This window comes from Hibiscus syriacus, unplaced genomic scaffold (genome assembly GCF_006381635.1).
Source record: "Hibiscus syriacus cultivar Baekdansim isolate YM2019G1 unplaced genomic scaffold, ASM638163v2 tig00109972_pilon, whole genome shotgun sequence".
Taxonomy (NCBI): Eukaryota; Viridiplantae; Streptophyta; class Magnoliopsida; order Malvales; family Malvaceae; genus Hibiscus; species Hibiscus syriacus.
The window spans coordinates 974,475-996,684 of record NW_024062543.1 but is presented as its reverse complement, the minus strand read 5'-3'; the positions used below and the strand labels follow the sequence as shown (position 1 = coordinate 996,684).

Genomic DNA, 22,210 nt, shown 5'->3' with positions numbered 1-22,210 from the left:
TGGCTAAAGAGACCAAACAACACCTTAATCAACATAAAACGCCTTGTTCTACTCTCCTAACCTTTCTCTTCTCTGTTTCAACCAAAGAATGAAACCAAGGCCAACATGCAAGAACTTCTACCCCTAAAAAGGATCGACTGTTCAATTCCCTAGCCCCAACAACAAGACCCTGTTAGCGAGATTACTAACAAAAGGTAAACTACTCTCATCTTTTCCTATACTTTGGTTCAAATCAAAGAGATGGTTGCAAAGAAAAAAACGTTGCAATTCTTTTTGTTCTGAAAATGATGAGAATATCACATGGGTTGTCTCTTTTTCCATTTTATTCCGGTTTCGAAATAAAGAAAATATAGTTGTTTGAAATGCAAAAGAAATAAAACATTTTGAGAAGTTTTTGTTGTGTATCTCTTTGCTATGAATTTTCCAGGGGGAAAAAAGATGGAGGAGAAGCCTTCCTTGCTTTCTATTTTTTTAATCCCTGGCGCCCTTACAACGCTCTCGACCAACACTGATGTGCGATGAAACTATTACCAGTCGAACTTTTCCTAAAACAAATTTCAATCTAGACCCGAAGCATAACAGGTAAATCGAGAGTAACTTAATATTTCTATTTGCTTCGAATAAAAACGATAAATATGCATGCTCAATATTTATAAAGCATAAAGAAGATAACCTGCTTGTATTGATTCTACTGCTTTTCAGAAGAGTAAACCGAATCCTTTGTTACACCAATTGATCTTTGAATGTGGCCAAGAAATATCTTACACACTGTTTTTGTTCCTGCTCTACCGCGTAAAAAAAGAAAATAAAAATGAAAAATGGTCTCTCGACCCTCTCGTACTGGTAATGAATTATCGATCTCCCTATAATCTGTGATTATTTTTTCTCTGTAATTTTTTGATGGCTGATAATCCCTTCCTTTTCTTTCTGGCTGTTTCCTTTTTCTCCTTATTTCCCTTAATTCTTATTGTCCCCTGATGCTTGATAGTTTTTCCCCTCTTTATTTTTGCTAATGATGTCCCATATGGATATCCCCACGTCCCTTATTTGTTGCATGTATCTCCAAACGGTTGCACGGTTATGGGGCTTGTCTGGCATCTGTTGGATGGAAAGGAACTGCTGAGGCTTTTGGTGTTGTCTCCACCCTTGAGTCTGCACTTGCTGGGTTAATTGTGCCTTGGGCTCTGACCAAATGGGTTTGCTCTGATTCGGGCCCCTGTTCTGATTTAGTCTCGGACAGAAACGAGCATCTACATTATTATTATATTAGTATGACATTATTTAACTAAGTATTGATAGTATTTGTTAAAGGGTAATGAGTTGTTTTGATCGAGGAAAAGAGACAAAACATGAACATTTTTGCGATAATGGTGTAGATCCAAATCAAGTCCAAGTTACATGTAGTTGGTTTTTAATTAGAATGGGTTTCTCATGTCTCCCCTCAACCTTTGATATATATTCAGCAGATGGTAATGGGAAGACAGAAAATAGCTAGAGTTAGTTGAAACACACAATTTCAAGGCCTTCTTTATTCTCTAAAGAAAAGAAAATGGCAGCCTCTCCTCTGAATGTCCAGCCTTCTTTCCATGCTCGCTCGAACAGCTTGCCTTCAAGGCAACACCCCGTCACTTCAAAGATTGAAGAAAATGTGAACCAATTGAGGGCATCTCAATCGGCCTCTACATCCTCACCAATGGAAGATAAACTGAATTGTCTTCAAGATTTGTTTGACAATGTTGACATGTGTCTTCAGTTTCCCCTCACTCAGCAAGCTCTAGCTCAAGAGCAGCAAAGAAAATTGGTTGATGAACTTTTGGATGGATCTCTGGTGCTCCTCGATGTATGCGGAACTGCTAAAGATGCCTTGCTGCAAATAAAGGAATGCACACAAGAACTTCAATCGATTTTGCGCCGAAGAAAAGGAGCTGTTGGGCTTGCAAATGAGGTTAGGAAATACTTGACCTTTATGAAGGCAACGAGAAAGGCAATCTTCAAGGCCTTAAAGAACTTGAAGCATATGGAGAATCAACATAGCACCTCTTCCTTCAGCAGAGATGGCGAGACCGGAGCTGTGATTAGCTCCTTAAAACAAGTAGAGGAAGTAACCATCAGCGTGCTAGAATCCTTGTTGTTCTTTATTTCAAGTCCAGGGACTGAATCGAAATCAAGCCGGTGGTCACTAGTTTCAAAGCTAATGTACCAGAAAAGAGTATTGTGCGAGGAAGTAGAACACAGAACAAATGAAATTGCGAATGTTGAAGCTGCATTGCATTCCATGATTAAATCTGGAAACATGAAGAATGCTGAGGATGTGCAGAACAAGCTCCAAAACTCAGAGATGTGCATCCAAGATCTAGAAGAAGGTCTTGAAAGCTTCTTCAGGCGTTTGATCAAAGCTAGAGTCAATGTTCTCAACATTCTCAACTGTTGAAATCTTGGCATTGTAGTTGTACATAAATGTATAATTTACATGTATACAAGTGTTGAGACAAAAAATATACATACAGACTTCTTTCCACAAAATTCAATCTCTTCTCTCATCTTTCCAGAATGATTGCAATGCAACTTAGGTAAAAAAAATTACTTCTAACATTCTCACTGTAAGTAAAGCCACCGACTTTACAGTTAGTTTTACCTAATGTTATCTCAAGTTACATATATGATTATTTGTAGAGGAAACATTATAACTTTTGGTATCATGGGAGATAGTTAGTAATTGATTATCTTTGCTGTCAGGATTCCTGTTGTCCCGTTGAAGATATTGAAACAATTTTTTAAGTAGTAACAATTTGATTATTTTGGACAATCACATGGTAGTTTCAAGTCTCACACGCTTTAAGAGTACATGAGAGGAGACGTGGATCACAGTGCCACTCGTGCACAATAATTAAGGCTTTATTTCTTTTAAAAAATGTGCTGGCCCATAATGTATGTATAAATAAATTGCTTACAGATTTATTGGGGTGAGGTGGGAGACATTGAGCAAACATGGGCAACAAAATTGTTGAGATTCGGATGAGGATCACGTTACGAGTCATGGAGGTTGCAGATGAGATTCCTTTTGTCTCCCCTGTTTCCAATATATATGATCAGAGCTTGAGGGTTGAAGGGGAAGGTGCATTGAGTTGAGCAAATTGTACATCTAAGCCTTTAGCCTGTTGCTCTAAGACAAAAAGATGGCTTCTTCACCTTTGAACCAAAAATCCAATTTTCATGCTCGTTCAAACAATACATGATCATCTGTGTAGGCTAAAGTCCAACGAATCCGCCTCTTCATCATCTCCGTCACTGACCCAAAATCTAACGAGCTGTTGAATGAGTCTCTCAAGCTCTTGGATGCGTGTGGTGTGGCCTTTGCAGGCCAAGGAAGATACACAACTTCAATATCAATTATGAGAAGAAGAGGCAATTGTCTGGTTTAACAAATGAAGCTAAGGAATACTTGGCTTCAAGGAAGAAAGCAAAGAAGTTAATACATAAATCTTTGAAAGCTTGTAAATGTGGCTTTGCTCAGTTAGAAAACGATGGTGAAGCCACATTTAGCATGTTGAGAGAGGTAGAAAGTGTAACATTCACAGCGTTTGAATCTCTCTTTTTTATATCTTTGGGTTGAAGATGGAGTCAAAATCTACCAGCTAGTCTTTGGTGTCTAAGTGGATGAGCTTCAAACGTGTAACATGTGAGGGAGAAGCAACAGAAACCAACGGATTCGAGAGAGTGGATGCAGTTTTGTGCACTGTCATTGGTAACAAGACCAGAAAATATGGAATAATGAGCAGTGATGATGCACAAATCTAGTTGCAGAAATTGGAGTCAAGCATTCAAGATCTTGAAGATGGAGTAGAGTGCTTGCTGAGGCTCTTGATCAAAACTAGAGTTTCTGTTCTCAACATCCGTAGCCAATAGGCATTAGCCTGAAGAAAATCATATCAGATACCATCTTAGAAAATAAAAAATACAATTTTTTGTACATCATTGTATATGGTTAAAAAATACAAGTATACTTGATCTAATCATAAATGAAAAAAATTTATTGAACAAATCTATAGCTTTCTTTACTACAAACAATTGTTATTTATTTTCTGCCTTGTATAGCAACATATTGATAGCATGAGGGGGACAACAAGCCTGGATTCCCATAGGCAGTGTTGTTAATCAATTTTATCAACAAGGTTAAACAGAAATTAAAGCATAGCCACACATCTAGAAGTTGAACCATACCTTAACAAAACTCGGCCAAGATATATGCACGAGTGGCACAGGGCAAACTGGTTTTCAAGGTACTAAATCAACCCCACTTGTGCCGTATAATTATGTTAAGGCCAGGGCGAAAGATAGGTTGGCGAGTTGTTAGATGGATCTCTAAGGCCTAACCACCATGGAAACCGACGAACTCTTGCACGAACTCCAATAAGGTATTCATATAAAACGAGGAGGGTGAGAAATTGATATGGGTTGCATGGGCACATAGTTATGTAATCAAGCAACATAATTTCTGGTTCATGGAAGAATCCCCTACTTTCAGCTGGAGTTTCAGGAAATTAATGAAGCTTCGAAGAATTGCTCAACCACTGCTTTCTACAGGAGTTACGAGCACTAATGACATTTGGGAACAGGTTAGACAGAAGAACAACATAGTTCATTGGCAGAAACTGATTTGGTACCCTATTCATATTCCTAAGCACAGCATTATTTCTTGGATGGTGATTCTGGATCGTCTACCCACCAAAGACAGATTACAAAGGTTCGGACTAGCTACTAACGACCAGTGTATTCTATGTTCTGAAGGCCGCGAAACCAGAAATCATCTATTTGCAGAATGCAATTTGGCTGCTTCCATTTGGAACTCTATTCTTCTTCTCTCTGGCATCTACAAAACCCCTTTCACTTGGCCTAATTTACTGGTTTGGGCGACTGCGACTTGGAAAGGAAATTCTCTAATTACTAACATCCTCAAGCTTTCTTGGTGTGCATTCAACTACACTATATGAGAGGAAAGGAATCGAAGACTTTATCGAGACACTTACAGAACCGAGGAAGATATTATTCTATCAATCAAACAGATTGTAGGGTCTCATTTAAGCAACAAGAACATCAATAGATTAGATAACTCTAATTTAGATATTTGTATCAATTGGGGTATAACTTGATTCTGTTGTATATAGGTTACCCCTGCTTCTGTTTCCTTTGTCTGGACTGGTTTTTGTAGCATTTTTCTGCTGTCTTGGGTAATAACAAATCTAATTATCCAAAAAAAAAAATAAAGCAGAACAGAACAATCTTTAGTTGTTAATTGTATTAACTTAATTTGGTACGAGTTGTTGTTGATGGTGGAGAAGATACAGAATATAAACATTTTCGAGCCAATTGAGTAGATCCAAAACTTGTCCATATTAGTTCTAATTGTTATTTAAAGAGATCGAGATTCCTTTGGTCTCCCCTTTGTAATAGTGTAGATCCAAATCAAGTCCAAGTTACATGCAATTGATTTTTAAATAGAATGAGATTCCTCATGTCTCGCCATAACCTTTGATATATATTCAGCAGATGGTAATGGGAAGACAACAAATAGCTAGAGTTAGTTGGAACACACAATTTCAAGGCCTTCTTTCTTCTCTAAATCAAAGAAAATGGAAGCCTCTCCTCTGAATGTCCAGCCTTCTTTCCATGCTCGCTCGAACAGCTTGCCTTCAAGGCAACACCCTATCACTTCACAGATTGATGAAAATGTGACCCGATTGAGGGCATCTCAATCGGCCTCTACATCGTCATCAATGGGAGATAAACTGAATTGCCTTCAAGATTTGTCTGACTATGTTGATATGTATCTTCAGTTGCCCCGCACTCAGCAAGCTCTAGCTCAAGAGCAGCAAAGGAAATTCGTTGATGAACTTTTGGATGGATCTCTAGTGCTCCTGGATGTATGCGGAACCGCTAAAGAAGTCTTGCTGCAAACAAAGGAATGCACTCAAGAACTTCAATCGATTTTGCGCCGAAGAAAAGAAGCTGATGGGCTTGCTAATGAGGTTAGGAAATACTTGACCTTTATGAAGGCAACGAGAAAGGCAATCTTGAAGGACTTAAAGAACTTGAAGCATATGGAGAATCAACTTAGCACCTCTTCCTTCAGCAGAGATGGCGAGACCGGAGCTGTGATTAGCTCCTTAAAACAAGCAGAGGAAGTAACCATCAGCGTGCTAGAATCCTTGTTGTCCTTTATTTCAAGGTCAGGGACGGAACTGAAATCAAGGCGGTGGTCACTAGTTTCAAAGCTAATGCACCAGAAAAGAGTATTGTGCGGGGAAGTAGAACAAAAAACAAATGAAATTGCGAATGCTGAAGCTGCATTACATTCCATGATTAAATCTGGAAACATGAAGAATGTTGAGGATGTGCAGAACAAGCTCCAAAACTCAGAGATTTGCATCCAAGATCTAGAAGGTCTTGATCAAAGCTAGAGTCAATGTTCTCAACATCCTCAACTGTTGAAATCTTGGCATTGAAGTTGTACATAAATGTATAATTTACATGTATACAATTTTCGAAACAAAAATGATACATACAGACTTCTTTCCATAAAATTTTGTTTCTTCTCTCATATTTCCAGAATGATTGCAATGCAACTTGGGTAAGAAAATTACTTCTAACATTCTCAATGTGAGTAACGTCACAGGCTTTACAATTTGTTTTACCAAATGTTACCCATCTGAAGTCACATACATGTTGATTTGTCGAACAAACATTATTACTTTTGGTATCATGGGAGATAGTTATTGATTATCTTTGCTGTTGTCCCGTTGAAGATGTTGAAAGAATTTTTTAAGTTCTGACAATATGATTATTTTGGACAATCACAATGTAGTTTCAAGTCTCACGCGCTTTAAGTAAATAAAGGAAGCTTATTTCAGTCTGTCAATCACGACATCGTCTTTGGTTCTGTTAGAGGGAAAGGGTGCAAAGGATACGAAGGTGGATCTTGTCCTTCCCCTTGTTTTGTTATTTAAAACCATGCATCAGTTGATTAATTGCCAACAATGTCAAATTATTGCTTTTGTTATTTAGATGAAACAATGTCAAATCGTCAACATCAACTCCGTTGTTAATCTTTGTAACGTGCGCAAAGAAACACATGGGATTTATATTTTAATATACATGAACAGTGATCTGGAGTGTTGCCTCTCATTTATGCTTATAGCTTAGTAATCCTGCATTGATTATTAAACTCTAGCCATTTTTCTATAAATCGGCAATGTGTTTTGTAGTTGAGCTAGCAGATCTTGCCTGCCTCCTCCATGACAAGAAATTCTGGACTTGATAAACTCAACCGTGTAAATTGCACACATATTCATCACATTCATGGTACCGAAAATGATTAAACGACATGAATTATTTTCAGATGCAGGCCCCTTGTATCCAAATAATAGAGGCTACACATAAAGGGCTAGAAACTGTCTGTGGAAGCAAATTTAAAAGCACTCGTGCATAGCCCATTGTATAAGATACTCTCATCTGAGGAATCAATATATATTAGGCGATTACTAATTAAAAGAACCGTGTTATGAATTGTATAGCTGGTTAGAAGGGACACATTTCTTTAACCATGCTGAGATAGTGGTTGAGAAGGGTGTCAAGTTCCATGTTACTCCATGTGGCCATGATTTAAGAAAGTTTTTGTTGTATCTGTTAAAGGGTAATGAGTTGTTTTGATCATGGAAAAGGAGACAAAACACGAACATTTTCACAATAATAGTGCAGATCCAAATCAAGTCCAAGTTACATGTAATTGATTTTCAATTAGAATGGGATTCCTCATGTCTCCCCTCAACCTCTGATATATATTCAACAGATGATAATGGGAAGACAGCAAATAGCTAAAGTGAGTTGAAACACACAATTTGAAGGCCTTCTTTCTTCTCTAAATCAAAGAAAATGGCAGCCTCTCCTCTGAATGTCCAGCCTTCTTTCCATGCTCGCTCAAACAGCTTGCCCTCAAGGCAACACCCCATCACTTCACAGATTGATGAAAATGTGAACCGATTGAGGGCATCCCAATCGGCCTCTACATCGTCATCAATGGGAGATAAGCTGAATTGTCTTCAAGATCTGTATGAATATGTTGATATGTTTCTACAGTTGCCCCTCACTCATCTGTGGATTCTGAACATATCTACCATGTAAAACATTATGCAAATTTTCAACCCCAGAAGGGGATGAAAGAAACTTGTATAGATATTTGCTAACTTGATCATGAAATGCAGTAGGCCTCTTTGATAACTAGCATGAGTTAATTTCATAACATCTACCATCTCCTGAATAGTTTTGCAAACTGCAAATACATATGAAAGTACAATAGTAAAGCACTCTCAGGATTTCATAGGACCACATTTACTGGACTACTCTAGATACTAAATTCCAGCATTAGTGACTACAATGGTAAATAATCAAAATTAGTAACTTTTTTGTACAGAAAGAAGCCACTGAAGAAGCAAGTTGATTTATAATGTTTTCTGTAAATCAAATAGAAATATCATTAGGGGATGTAGCTCAAATGGTAGAGGTACAGGGTTCGATCCCCTGCATCTCCATGTACTTTTGGTATGTCACTTCTACATTCTTTTGTCTTTAACATTATGAACGGCTTCAATTGATTATCTCAAAACAGAAGGAAAAAATATCAACTAGACCACTTTACAACATAAAAAGGGCAGTTCCCTCTTTACATTTAAGCTCCATGCGCCAATACAAAAAATGTGAGCTTACAAATTTTCTGGGGTGAGGTGGGAGACATTGAGCAAACATGGTCAGCAAAATTATTGAGATTTTGGATGAGGATCACGTTAGGAGTCATGGAGGTTGCAGACGAGATTCCTTTCGTCTCCCCTATTACCAAAATATATGATCAGTGCTTGGGGGTTGAAGGGGAAGGTGCATTGAGTTGATCAAATTGTACTTCTAAGCCTTTTAGCTATGACAAAAAATGGCTTCTTCACCTTTGAACCAAAAATCCAATTTTCATGCTCGTTCAAACAGCATGCCTTCTCGTCCTCATCCCCTTGTTACTCAAACAGATGAACATCTGTGCAGGCTAAAGTCCAATGAATCCGCCACTTCATCATCTCCGTCATTGACCCGAAATTTAAGTGCCCTTAGAGATCTGTATGAGTTGGTTTATGATTTGCTTCAACTTCCTGTGACACAACAATCATTAGCCCAACAATGCAATGACAAGCAGGTTAACGAGCTGTTGAATGAGTCTCTCAAGCTCTTGGATGTGTGTGGTGTGTCCAAGGATATCTATTGCAGGCCAAGGAAGATACACAACAACTTCAATATCAATTATGAGAAGAAGAAGAGTCAATGAATCTTGTCGCACAAATGAAGCTAAGTAATACTTGGCTTCAAGGAAGAAAGCAAAGAAGTTAATACATAAATCTTTGAAAGCGTGTAAATGTGGCTTTGCTCAGTTCGAAAACGATGGTGAAGCCACATTTAGCATGTTGAGAGAGGTAGAATGAGTAACATTCACAGTGTTTGAATCTATCTTTTCTTATATCTTTGGGTCAAAGATGGAATCAAAATCTACCAACTGGTCTTTGGTGTCTAAGTGGATGAACTCCAAACGTGTAACATGAGAGGGAGAAGCAACGGAAACCAACGAATTCGAGAAAGTGGATGCAGTTTTGTGCACTGTCATTGGTAACAAGACCAGAAAATCTGGAAAAATGAACAGTGATGATGTACAAATTGAGTTGCAGAAATTGGAGTCAAGCATTCAAGTTATTGAAGATGGAGTGGAGTGCTTGCTGAGGCTCTTGATCAAAACTTGAGTTTCTGTTCTCAACATCCTTACCCAATAGGCATTAGCCTAAAGAAAATCATATCAGATACCATCTGAGAAAAGAAAAAATCACATTTTCTTTACATCATTGTATATGGTTAAAAAAAATACATGTATACTTGATCTAATCATAAATGAAAACAATTTTAATGAACAAATCTATATCTTTCTTTACCACATACAGTTGTTTATTTTCTGCCTTGTATGGTAACATATTGAAAGCATGAGTGGGACAACAAGCCTGGATTCCCATGAACAAATCTATATCTTTTTGGTCCGAACAATATCAAATAAATTATGTAATAATCTCACAGTTGGACTTTCTTGGCCAAGAACCAAAAACCATAGCCAGTACTTGTTAATCGATTTTATCAACTAGGTTAAACAGAAATTAAAGCATAGCCACAAGTCTAGAAGTTGAACCATACCGAAACAAATCTCGGCCAAGATATATGCACGAGTGGAACAGGGAAAACTAGTTTTCAAGGTACTAAATCAACTCCACTTGTGCCTTTTAATTATGTTAAGGCCAGGGCGAGAGATAGGTTGGCGAGTTGATAGATGGATCTCTAAGGCCTAACCACCATGGAAACCTACGAATCCTCGCACGAACTCCAATACGGTATACATATAAAACGAGGAGGGTGAAATGTTGATATGGGGTTTCATTATTTATTTGAAACTGACTGAAAACATAAACATTAGGCTCACGTTTGATTCAAAATTTTATATAGATTCATGCATGTTGCACTATTGAAAATTTGTTATATCTGCATTTCTGTAAGGGGACAGGGGGGTCATCATTGATTAGTAATTAAAAGAATCATGTTATGAGTTGTTGAGCTGGCTAGGAGGAAGACATTGCTTTAACCATGCTGAGATAGTTGTTGAGATGGGTGTCAAGTCCATGTTACCCCATGAGGCCTTGATTTAAGAAAGTTTTGGTTGTATTTATTAAAGGGTAAAGCGTTGTTTTGATCCTGGAGAAGAGACAAAACACAAACATTTTCGCGATAATGATGTAGATCAACCAAGTCCAAGTTCGATGTAATTGATTTTTAATCGGAAACAGATTCCTCATGTCTCCCCTTAACCTTTGATATAAATTCAGCAGATGGTAATGGGAAGACAGCAAATAGCTAGAGTTAGTTGAAACAGCACAATTTCAAGGTCTTCTTTCTTCTCTAACTCAAAGAAAATGGCTTCCACTTCTCTGAATGTCCAGCCTTCTTTCCATGCTCGCTCAAACAGCTTGCCTTCAAGGCAACACCCCATCACTTCACAGATTGATGAAAATGTGAACCGATTGAGGTCATCTCAATCAGCCTCTACATCGTCATCAATGGGAGATAAGCTGAATTGTCTTCAAGATCTGTATGAATATGTTGATATGTTTCTACAGTTGCCCCTCACTCAGCAAGCTTTCGCTCACGAGCAGCAAAGGAAATTGGTTGATGAACTTTTGGATGGATCTCTAGTTCTCCTGGATGTATGTGGAACCGCTAAAGATGCCTTGCTGCAAACAAAGGAATACACCCAAGAACTTCAATCGATTTTTCGCCGAAGACGAGGGATCGAGGGGCTTGGTAATGAGGTTAGGAAATACTTGACCTCTATGAAGGCAGCGAGAAAGGCAATCTGCAAGGCCTTAAATAACTTGAAACATATGGCGAATAAACTTAGCACCTCTTCCTTCAGCAGAGACGTTGAGTCTGGAGCTGCGATTAGCTCCTTGAAACAAGTAGAGGCAGTAACCATCAGCGTGCTAGAATCCTTGTTGTCCTTTATTTCAAGGCCAGGGACCGAACTGAAATCAAGCCGGTGGTCAGTAGTTTCAAAGCTAATGCACCAAAAAAGAGTATTGTGCGAGGAAGTAGAAGAAAAAGCTAATGAAATTGCGAATGCTGAAGCTGCATTGCATTCCTTGATAAAATCTGGAAACATGAAGAATGTTGAGAATGTGCAGAACAAGCTCCAAATCTCCGAGATGTGCATCCAATATCTAGAAGAAGGTCTTGAAAGCTTGTTTAGGCAATTGATCAAAGCTAGAGTCACTGTTCTCAACTTCCTCAACTGTTGAAATCCTGGCATTGTTGTTGTACATAAATGTATAATTTGCATGTAAACAATTTTCGAACCAAAAATTATAAATACAGACTTCTTTCCACAAAACACAATCTCTTCTCTTATCTTTCCAGAATGATTGCAGATTTGCAGTGCAACTCTGGTAAAAAGATATTTTACTTCTAACATTCTCACCGCAAGTAACACCACAGGCTTTACAGTTAGTTTTACCAAATGTTATCTCAAGTTACATCCATATCGATTTTTAGAGCAAAACATTATTACTTCTGGTATCATGGGAGATGGTTATTGAATATCTTTGCTGTCAGGATTCCTGTTGTCCCGTTGAAGATATTTGATTATTTTGGACAATCACATTGTAGTTTCAAGTCTCACACGCTTTAAGAAAATAAAGAAAAGCTTATTTCAGTCTGTCAATCACAATATGATAGATATTAGGATGCAATAAAATCTGATCCTAAATTTGTTTGAGATGTATTTTGTGAGTTATGTCTATGTTTACATTATATCGTTGAGTTAGTGCTCGAAAGCAATAATGGTGTCAGTAGACATCATTAAAAATTTAATTTTATCATATCTCAATAATTAAGTTAACATCCAACTTAAACGACGGATAATTTTTTAACAGAAATTGATGAATTTGAAACATATAAATAATCGGGTCGTAACTTTTAATAGCAGGGAGAGCCAACAAAACAACGCCCTTTAATCATAGTTCATTTTATAAATTTTTAATAATTGAGATACTCAACAAAGTAATACTCTATAATCGGAAACATTCAAATTTCACTATATGTTGAAAGAACCAAATCAAATTCATGTGTAACGGGGAACCAAAGATCCTCTAATTTCACCCCCAAGGGCTGTCATCACATGGAGAGCAACCTTCTTTAGCAATGTCAGTGATCTGAACTCCAGAATCGTAAGTAACCCCAGTTTTCCAGTCAGCAGGGAGCACGGTTTTGGCCCAAATCCACTTGCCGTCGAACCCAGCCGTGACCACAAATCGGAATTGCAGTGCACCGGCCGGGACCCTGCTCGTGTCCCAAACTGCACCGTGGTTCCTGCTCATGAAGTTCCAGTTTGATGACCCCACCCGAGCTATATCCATGGCTACTATCTCTGTCTGACCACCCTGGTACAGCAGTTTGATCGCCAGGTAATTTGGTTTTTGGCTTGATTCTTCTACTCTAACAGCTAAGTTCTGGTTTTTGTATTCACATGGTATCCTGTTTCACATAGCCAAACACAAATCAGATTATATTTTCTTTATGTGAACAAGTGTGTTTGGTTAGGGTTTGGCCACATTCTCCGTTTGATTGATCGGTAATATCATTCTCGATAATCTTATATTATCGATATTAAATTTTTTTGAGTATATTACAGGAAATGTCATTATCTCATTTTCCTTAGGTAGTGTTGAATTACCGACGTTTTGAACTAAAATGCCCTTAAAAAAATTCTTTCAAAAATATCCTTACTCTGTCATTGAATAATAAAAATTTTACGAAAGTTAAATTATAAATTTATCCTTACACTATTTTAAATTTATAAAAAAAATCTATAATTAAAATTTTATATGAAATTCAAGCATTAAAATAAAATTTTACCATTTCATTAAATCTTTTTATATTTTCAATTTTATAAAAAAATATAAATAAATTTTATGAACTTAAATTTTTTAAAGAAAATATATAAATATTTTCGAACTTATTAAAAAAACAAATATATAATAAAGACAATTTGGTTAAATATACATTCGAATAATATTTTATTCCTTTAACCAAACACAGTAATCTTACATTCCTGCTAAATTAACCAATCACAAAATAGAACATTCCTAGTAATCTTATTCACTTGTAATCTTACATTCTCACTTGTAATCTTACATTTCGTGAACTAAACGCACCCTAAGAGTATAAACGAATCGAACTTAAATGAATAAGTGTGCATTTGTGTTCTCTTATTTTTAAAAGAGTTCGAGTTCGGTTTGTTACAAACATATTTATTTAAAATTCATATAATGTTACAAACATATTTATTTAAAATTCACGTGGCAACCAAAATTGTATAAACAATTCACAAATAAATAATCAAAGATTATGTTCATTTATCCATAAACAAAACCAAGAAGATGAAGAAACTTCCAAAAATAGAATCATAATGAATGTTGCGGTTCATGCTTACCTTTTATATTCAACGTCGACAATCCCAAGTTTCAAAATGGCTTGGCCCATGCCTTTGTTAGCCATGGCCCTGAAAGCTCTGCTACTAAGAACAAAGTCCGTCTGGTTATTGTGATTGAGATCGGTTAGTGTGACCCTAGTCCCTGCACTACTGCACAAACTCGGATTCTTGCACCTTATCTGCCAAAAACATGCTAAAAATTCAAGCTCCAATTACAAAAACAATACCAAAATGTTGTGGAAATATATAAACCTGAAAGCAGGCACCGCAAGCAGCTCCATCTTTGTAAAGGGACGAAACAGCAGCAGCAAGGTGACCACCGCTTAAGCCTAATGCCAAGGAATCGTATCCACAAGCTCCAGCTGCAACACATCAAACCCAGAAAACAAAGGTCACCCACTAAATTTCTCACATAAATATAATCTGGGTATTTGTCAGTTCCGTTTCTAAAGCAAGGGAATTGATCAAGTTGATATGGGAAAAAAAAAAGGAAATAAGAACAGTGGAGCTGAACCTGAAAGAGCAGAGGCGTTGGAGAAGTAAGCAGCTTTGGAGTGGTGCAGGCAGCGATCACAAGCAGAAGCAGAAGAGAGGAGGAACAACAACAAGAAGCAGAGAAAGAGAGTCATTTGTGTGGATTGAATATGGAGAAACGTAAGTGACAAGCAAATTGTTGATGATGGGTTCATTTATAGTGTGGTAAACAGGGAGAGACGTGTGGACTACAGGTCAGCATTTCTGGAAAAGCTTTGGATCGGATTTTCTGATTAGAAAACTGCTTGCTATGTCTCAACTAGGCTTTACTTACACAGTGAAGGAAAGAGACGGGTAATTTGCTAAAACGCGGATTGTCGAAAGACAAAAAGTAAAGAAAAAATATAGGGTAAACTACACTGTTAATCACTCAACTATCTTTTCATTTCTATTTTAATTACTGAAGTTTAATATTTGTATTCTAATCACTAAACTTTTTAATTACTCATATTTTAATTATTCTAATTTAGTTTATTAATTCTTATATATGATTTGATATTTGTTATTATTTTACCGCCCAAGATTAAAATAAAAGATAAAATAAAATTATAACACTTAAATTATATATCAAATCCTAGACCTAATCCCTAAATTCTAAATAATAACCTATAAACCCTAAATCACAATTGTTAAATTCTAAATTTAAACCCTGATTTTCAAACAACAACACATAAATCCTAAATGGCAATACCCAAACCCCAATAAGAAAAAATCTTAAATTTCAAATCATAATCTCACTAACAATGTTGATTGATTTAAGTTCCTATGATATATCTCTCTGACATCGATGAAGTGTATTTCTTTGTAACTTTTATAAGATCTATCTTACTACATTTACAAGATGATCTCTTACTATAGGGAGTTGTTTTGTTGAATCCCTTCATTATTAAAAGTTACAAGATGGTCACTCAACTATTCATTATGTTCTAAATTCGTCTTTTCTCGATAAAAAATTAACGACCATCTGAGTTGGAGGTTAACATGCTGACTTAGATATGATAGTCATTTGAGACTATGAGATCAAATTTTATCATATCTCAGTCAGCAATTTAACGTAAAACTCAAATTAGCATCAAATTTTTAACATAAAAGGACGAGTTTGGAACATAATGAATAGTCGGGTGACCATTTTATAATTCTTAATAGTCAAAGGACTCAAAAAATAACTCCTTACAGTCAAAGGACTAATTTATAATTTTTAATAGTTGAAAAACTTAATAAAATAATATACTATAATCAAGGGACCATTTATGTATTTTATCCTAATTTTAAGTATATGATAAATTAATTCCTCTATATTTATACTTTTTATGATTTTGTCATTATTTTTAGTTAAATTATCGACTATCTTATAGGTACTTATTATTTAAAAAAATTAACATAAAATACGTATATTATCATGTTAATGTCATTAGAATATAATGATATTTTTTATATTAAAGGATAAAATTTAATTAAAAATAAATTTATGGCAAAGTATATAAATAATTCCTAAACTTTTAGAGCTCTTACATTTTGATCACCAAATTATGAAACTTGCAATATAATCATCAAACTTTTAATTCTTGTTTAGTAACCGTTAATTTTTGTTACAATATAATCATCAAACTTTTAATTCCCATTTAGTAACCGTTAATTTTTGTTGACGTGACAGTTAACTCCTCCTCCTCCTCCTCCTCCTCCTCCTCCTCCTCCTCCTCCTCCTCCTCCTCCTCTCTCTTCTTCTTCTTCTTCTTCTTCTTCTTCTTCTTCTTCTTCTTCTTCTTCTTCTTCTTCTTCTTCTTCTTCTTCTTCTTCTTCTTCTTCTTCTTCTTCTCTCTAAATTAAACCCCCTAAAAATAAATTCCACGAGATTGATTCTTCATACAACAGAACATATTCAAATTCCAAAAACATTTCACAAGTAACAACAAGTCCAAGCAAATCACTCTTCCACAATAAAGAAAGATTAAATGTTTGTATTTATTTATTCCTAACACGAAAATGATAAAACTGCAATGAACAAAAATCGACAAGGCATTCAAATAACAAGTGCAAGAAATAAGTTCTGTCAAAAGACTGTACAATAATGAAGTAAAATCCCAAAGAATTAAAAATCTCACAGTGATCTACCAGACGAGGAAGCTGAGCTAGAAGAACTAAAACCCCAACGTTCGATTTTAGTTTTCATCAATTTTCAGCTGGTTGGGTCGTCCGTTTGTCACACAGCCACCACCGTTGAATTCCTCACACCGTTCCGACTAAAACCTAGTCAGTCGTGTCTCCTCGTCATCGTCCTTCCTTCGTCTGGGTCCTATCCACAGCGAACAGAGGTGAGTCTCGACGAGTAGCTAGCGAGGCTTTGGTTGGAATGAGGAGGCGCTCCTACTGGTTTCGGCGGTGATGGTCATCGATGACTGGCGATGAAGATCATTGATGGGTGTTCGAACAATCTTCTCACGATTTGGGACGAAGCGGTGGACGGTGAGTATGAATCAAGGGTTGGAGTGTGGTCGGGAGGCGATGCAGGTGATGGCGGTGTGAGCCATCGTTGACCGAAGGTGGGGTGAACGGCGATGGCACGACTTGAGATATTTTTATGTGTGAGAGAAGAAGAAGAAGAAGAAGAAGGGGAGGTTAACGGGAGTTAAGTACAGGAGGTAACTGTAAGGACCTTACTGAAAGCGAACTAAAATTTCGATGATTATATTGCAAGTTTTAAAAGTTGGGTGACCAAAATACAAATATCTTAAAAGTTTGTAGACTATTTATATATTTTACCCAAAATTTATTTGTAATTATATTGCTACCGACCTTTACAACATTTTTCAGAATCAAACCTAATTTTTATGAATAGTATTAACAATTAATTTGTTTACTTAGATGTTTATACATATAATAATAAAACACAATTACAAGATATTTATGTAATAATATAAATAATTTTCCTAATATAATGTGAAATTTTCTTTTAGAATAAAATACACATATGATTATTAAATTATATTGAAAAGATTCTTTCTACCATTGGATTTAAAAAAAATATAAAATGATCATTAAACTTGATAAATTATTATAAAAATGATAATTAAATTTCATCAAACTAGTATAAAATATTTAAAATTTATTAAATATGATTATTAAATTATATTGAAAAGATTCTTTCTACCCTTGGATTTAAATAAAATATAAAATGATCATTAAACTTGATAAATTATTATAAAAATGATAATTAAATTTCATCAAACTAGTATAAAATATTTAAAATTTATTAAAATTTATTATTATTTTATAACATCTAATGAGTATCTTATGACAATTTAATAATTTTAATAAATATTTTGTAGCTTTAAAAATTTAATGAAAAAATGTTATAATTTTAATATAATTTATTGATAATTGCATGTACTTTACGCTTTTCTTTAACTCAAATGTCCCAAATTTCTTCCCTGTTCAGAGAGTCAAGATTTGAAGGACCATTGCCTAGTTTAGAAAAGCAATGAGTTGGTGACCAAAACGTATAACTTTGGCAATGGATTCCTTGGTGGACACCACCATGTACAGCTGGAGCTGACAGTCATATTTTCGTAGGTTTTTATAATGGTGAAAACTAACTTTTAAAAGTTTGAAAAACAATTTAAAAGCGAAAATAAATTATATATAGAGAATATATAGAGAATTTTTAAAATATATGATAATTTAAATTTTTTAAAGAAAAGAATTGTCCCGTTCGCTCTCCTTTATCTATTCGTACTGAGCATGAATTAAACGTTTCGGTATTAAAGGAATTGTTGTTGTTTTTTGAGGATACAAGTTCAAGAACCATAAATATCAAATAGTCGAGAGTTATTGTTGAACAAATACTACCTTATACTTTCCCAGATTAATAAAAAAGAAAAAATCCATTCGTCGAGCACAAAAGTGTTTAAATTATAGTTATGTTGGTGTTTTTGGTTGCAATGTGATTATCGTGATTGCGGATATAGCGAGTGTTATTACGGTAATTGTAAATATCATAATCATACAATAACAGTCGTGGTGGAAGGTACTTTTACCGTTATATAACAGACATTATCGTGGTCACATACTGCTATTTAAATACCTGCCTGGTTATTCACACTTTGAATGCTCATCTTAAATGTTTTAGCAGCAACAACAATTTCCCATGTTGACTAATTGACGGTGGCATTTAGCAGTTCACTTGTATCGACAGTGAACTGAGAGTGGTGGAACAGCCAACAGACAGTTCATGGCTGCGTGCGTGCGTCATGAAGTAGGAAAAACATGCACAGTAGCTGCCGTTTTCCCATGAATTCGGACATGCAAATCAAAGGCCATTTGTTTGCAGATTTTGAGTAACATTTGATAGTCTTGAATATTGTAAATGCTTGACACTACTGTAGTGGTTGTCAAAAGACATTTCTCAGCACAAAAATGTAACTATTTATGTAGACTGTAATTTTATACTTTTTATAACAGAGCTTGTTAGCAGTCAAATTCTGGTGGTTAAATTCATGCCAAGAGAAGTTAGTTCATCTTTGCACTCTTGAAGTGAATTTTTTTACCTCACTTGCATAATCCATCACTTAACGAATATCAGTATGTGATTGTTTTAGTTACATAAACTATCCGATCCGATGCGAAAGAATCCATGAAAATCTGCAAACATGAATTCCTCCAATAAAAGCAGTTACATGCATAATTCAGCCTTGAAATTCACAATACAAGTAAGGCCAGCTGCAAGACAGAGAATTAGTTCAGTAAGTGTTGAGAGTTACTGCACTGCATATATATGCAGCAGTCCCAGGCGTGCTTCCATTCATGCTCATGCATGATATGGTTGAGATGGTTTTAGAATTAATAAGAGTCTAGAAGCTAGTTGGTTAACATAAAAGATTGTTGTTATGAAATTCTGTTAGTTTAAGCTTAGTAAAGCTGGTATATAAGGTGCAGGGATTGTAAGGCTTGTAATCATCTTTTATTGGTTGAATAAAAGTGTGTGTACTGATTCTTAGAGCTTGCTTGTTTTCTCAACATGGTATCAATCGCCAAATGGTCCTGACCTTGTTGTTCATTCGCTGCGTTGAGTTCGTCCTCCTCCTCCTCCGTTGCCGCCGGCTTTCGTTTCCAGCGCCGCTTAAAATGGAAGGCCGCCGGCGTACAGTGACTAAACCGGTTCATGCTCACCTTGCCATTGATGGCACCTTTCTCACACATAGCAGAGACATGGGTGGGCATGAAGAAGAGGGAGAAGGCGAAGAGTACTTGTTCAAGATCGTACTGATCGGTGACTCGGTCGTGGGAAAATCGAACCTCTTGTCGTGTTTCGCAAGGAACGAGTTCGATAACAACTCAAAGGCTACCATTAGAGTAGAGTTCCATACCTAATGCGTGGAAATTAATGGCAAGGAAATTAAAGCACATATATGGGATACTGCTGGTCAAGAAAGGTTCAGAGCTGTTACTCCCGCTTACTATAGAGACGTTGTTGGTGCTCTTATTGTTTATGATATCAGTAGGCGTAGTAACTTTGACAGAATTAAACGCTGGCTTGATGAACTCACCACGCATTGTGATACTACCGTGACAAGAATACTGGTAGGGAACAAATGTGATTTGGAGAACATTAGAGAAGTAAGCGTGGAGGAAGGCAAGAGCCTTGATGAAGAAGAAGGCTTGTTCTTCATGGAGACATCGGCCCTCGAATCTACCAACGTTCAGACTTCTTTCGAGATCGTCATCCAGGAAATCTACACCAATGTAAGCCGAAAAGCCCTCAACTCCGATGCGTATAAAGACAAGTTGTTCGCGAATCGAGTCAAACTCAAGGACGGGGTGAACCCATCCAAGGAGGTCTTCTCCTACTGTGCAAGATGATCTCCGCACTTGTCCCTGATTCTGCCTCCCAATTTCATTTCCATGCACTCTGCTCGTCCCGAAAAAAAAAAAGTCTGTCAAAGATCCTTGTATAAGAGGATGAAGAGGAAAGAAATGAAGGTGAATAAGAAGAACGAAAGAAAGCATCGACACTTTCGATTCAAGTGAACAGAAGGAAGCATCGACACTTTCGATTCAAGAAGAACGAAATGAAGCATCGGCACTTTCGATTCAAGTGAACGAAAGGAAGCATAAGCATTTTCGATTCAATTGTTCATTTTTTCATCAAAAAGGTTGAATGTTAGAAATTAGCTGTAATTAGTTTTTAGAGCTTGCTGTAATAGTGTGTTCAAGGTCAAAAAGAACATAAGAGAAGAAGAAGCAAGGGGAATGTTGAGAGTTACTGCACTGCATATGTATGCAGCAGTCCCAGGCGTGCTTCCATGCATGCTCATGCATGATATGGTTGAGATGGTTATAGAATTAATAAGAGTCTAGAAGCTAGTTGGTTAACATAACAGATTGTTGTTATGAAATTCTGTTAGTTTAAGCTTAGTAAAGCTGGTATATAAGGTGCAGGGATTGTAAGGCTTGTAATCATCTTTTATTGGTTGAATAAAAATGTGTATACTGATTCTTAGAGCTTGCTTGTTTTCTCAACATGGTATCAATCGCCAAATGGTCCTGACCTTGTTGCTCATTCGCTACATTGAGTTCGTCGTCCTCCTCCTCCGTTGTCGCCGGCTTCCGTTTCCAGCGCCGTTTAAAATGGAAGGCCGCCGGTGTACGGAGACTAAACTGGTTTATGCTCACCTTGCCATTGATGACACCTTTCTCACACATAGCAGAGACATGGGTGGGCATGAAAAAGAGGGAGGAGTCGAGGAGTACTTGTTCAAGATCTTGTTGATCGGCGACTCGGTCGTGGGAAAATCGAACCTCTTGTCGCATTTCGCAAGGAACGAGTTCGACAACAACTCAAAGGCTACCATTGGAGTAGAGAAATTAAAGCACAGATCTGGGACACTGCTGGTCAAGAAAGGTTCAGAGCTGTTACTTTCGCTTACTATAGAGGCGTTGTTAGTGCTCTTATTGTTTATGATATCAGTAGGCGTAGTAGCTTCGACAGCATTAAACGCTGGCTTGATGAACTTACCACGCATTGTGATACTACCGTGACAAGAATGCTGGTAGGGAACAAATGTGATTTGGAGAACATTAGAGAAGTAAGCATGGAGGAAGGCAAGAGCCTTGCTGAAGAAGAAGGCTTGTTCTTCATAGAGACATCGGCCCTCGAATCTACCAACGTTCAGACTGCTTTCGAGATCGTCATCAGGGAAATCTACACCAATGTAAGCCGAAAAGCCCTAAACTCCGATGCGTATAAAGGCAAGTTGTCCGCGAATCGAGTCAAACTCAAGGACGGGGTGAACCCATCCAAGAAGGTCTTCTTCTGGTGTGCAAGATGATCTCCGCACTTGTCCCTGATCCTGCCTCCCAATTCCATTTTCATGCACTCTGCTCGTCCCGAAAAAAAAAGTGTGTCAAGGATCCTTGTATATGAGGATGAAGAGGAAAGAAATGAAGGTGAATAAGAAGAACGAAAGAAAGCATCGACACTTTCGATTCAAGTGAACAGAAGGAAGCATCGACACTTTCGATTCAAGAAGAACGAAAGGAAGCATCGGCACTTTCGATTCAAGTGAACGG

The 22,210-nt window shown here is 36.7% G+C and overlaps 3 protein-coding genes and 2 pseudogenes across 3 annotated transcripts; 4 read left to right on the top strand and 1 right to left on the bottom strand.

Moving 5' to 3' along the window:
* Positions 1–1,549: 1,549 nt before the first annotated feature.
* On the top strand, positions 1,550–2,431 carry LOC120211297. The gene has a single exon (XM_039209872.1). It carries the CDS (start codon positions 1,550–1,552, stop codon positions 2,429–2,431), a length of 882 nt encoding a protein of 293 aa, XP_039065803.1.
* An 8,605-nt stretch (positions 2,432–11,036) lies between these two features.
* LOC120211296 lies at positions 11,037–11,918 on the top strand. Its single transcript, XM_039209871.1, has one exon. It carries the CDS (start codon positions 11,037–11,039, stop codon positions 11,916–11,918), a length of 882 nt encoding a protein of 293 aa, XP_039065802.1.
* Positions 11,919–12,727: 809 nt separating this feature from the next.
* On the bottom strand, positions 12,728–14,765 carry LOC120211412 (expansin-like A2). Its single transcript, XM_039209952.1, has 4 exons — positions 14,625–14,765; positions 14,363–14,472; positions 14,111–14,289; positions 12,728–13,152 (listed from the first exon to the last, which is right to left on the bottom strand). Exons 1-4 carry the CDS (start codon positions 14,737–14,739, stop codon positions 12,774–12,776), a joined length of 783 nt encoding a protein of 260 aa, XP_039065883.1. The 5' UTR covers positions 14,740–14,765; the 3' UTR covers positions 12,728–12,773.
* A 5,084-nt stretch (positions 14,766–19,849) lies between these two features.
* LOC120211413 lies at positions 19,850–20,500 on the top strand (annotated as a pseudogene).
* Positions 20,501–21,352: 852 nt separating this feature from the next.
* Positions 21,353–21,969, top strand: LOC120211415 (annotated as a pseudogene).
* Positions 21,970–22,210: the final 241 nt, after the last annotated feature.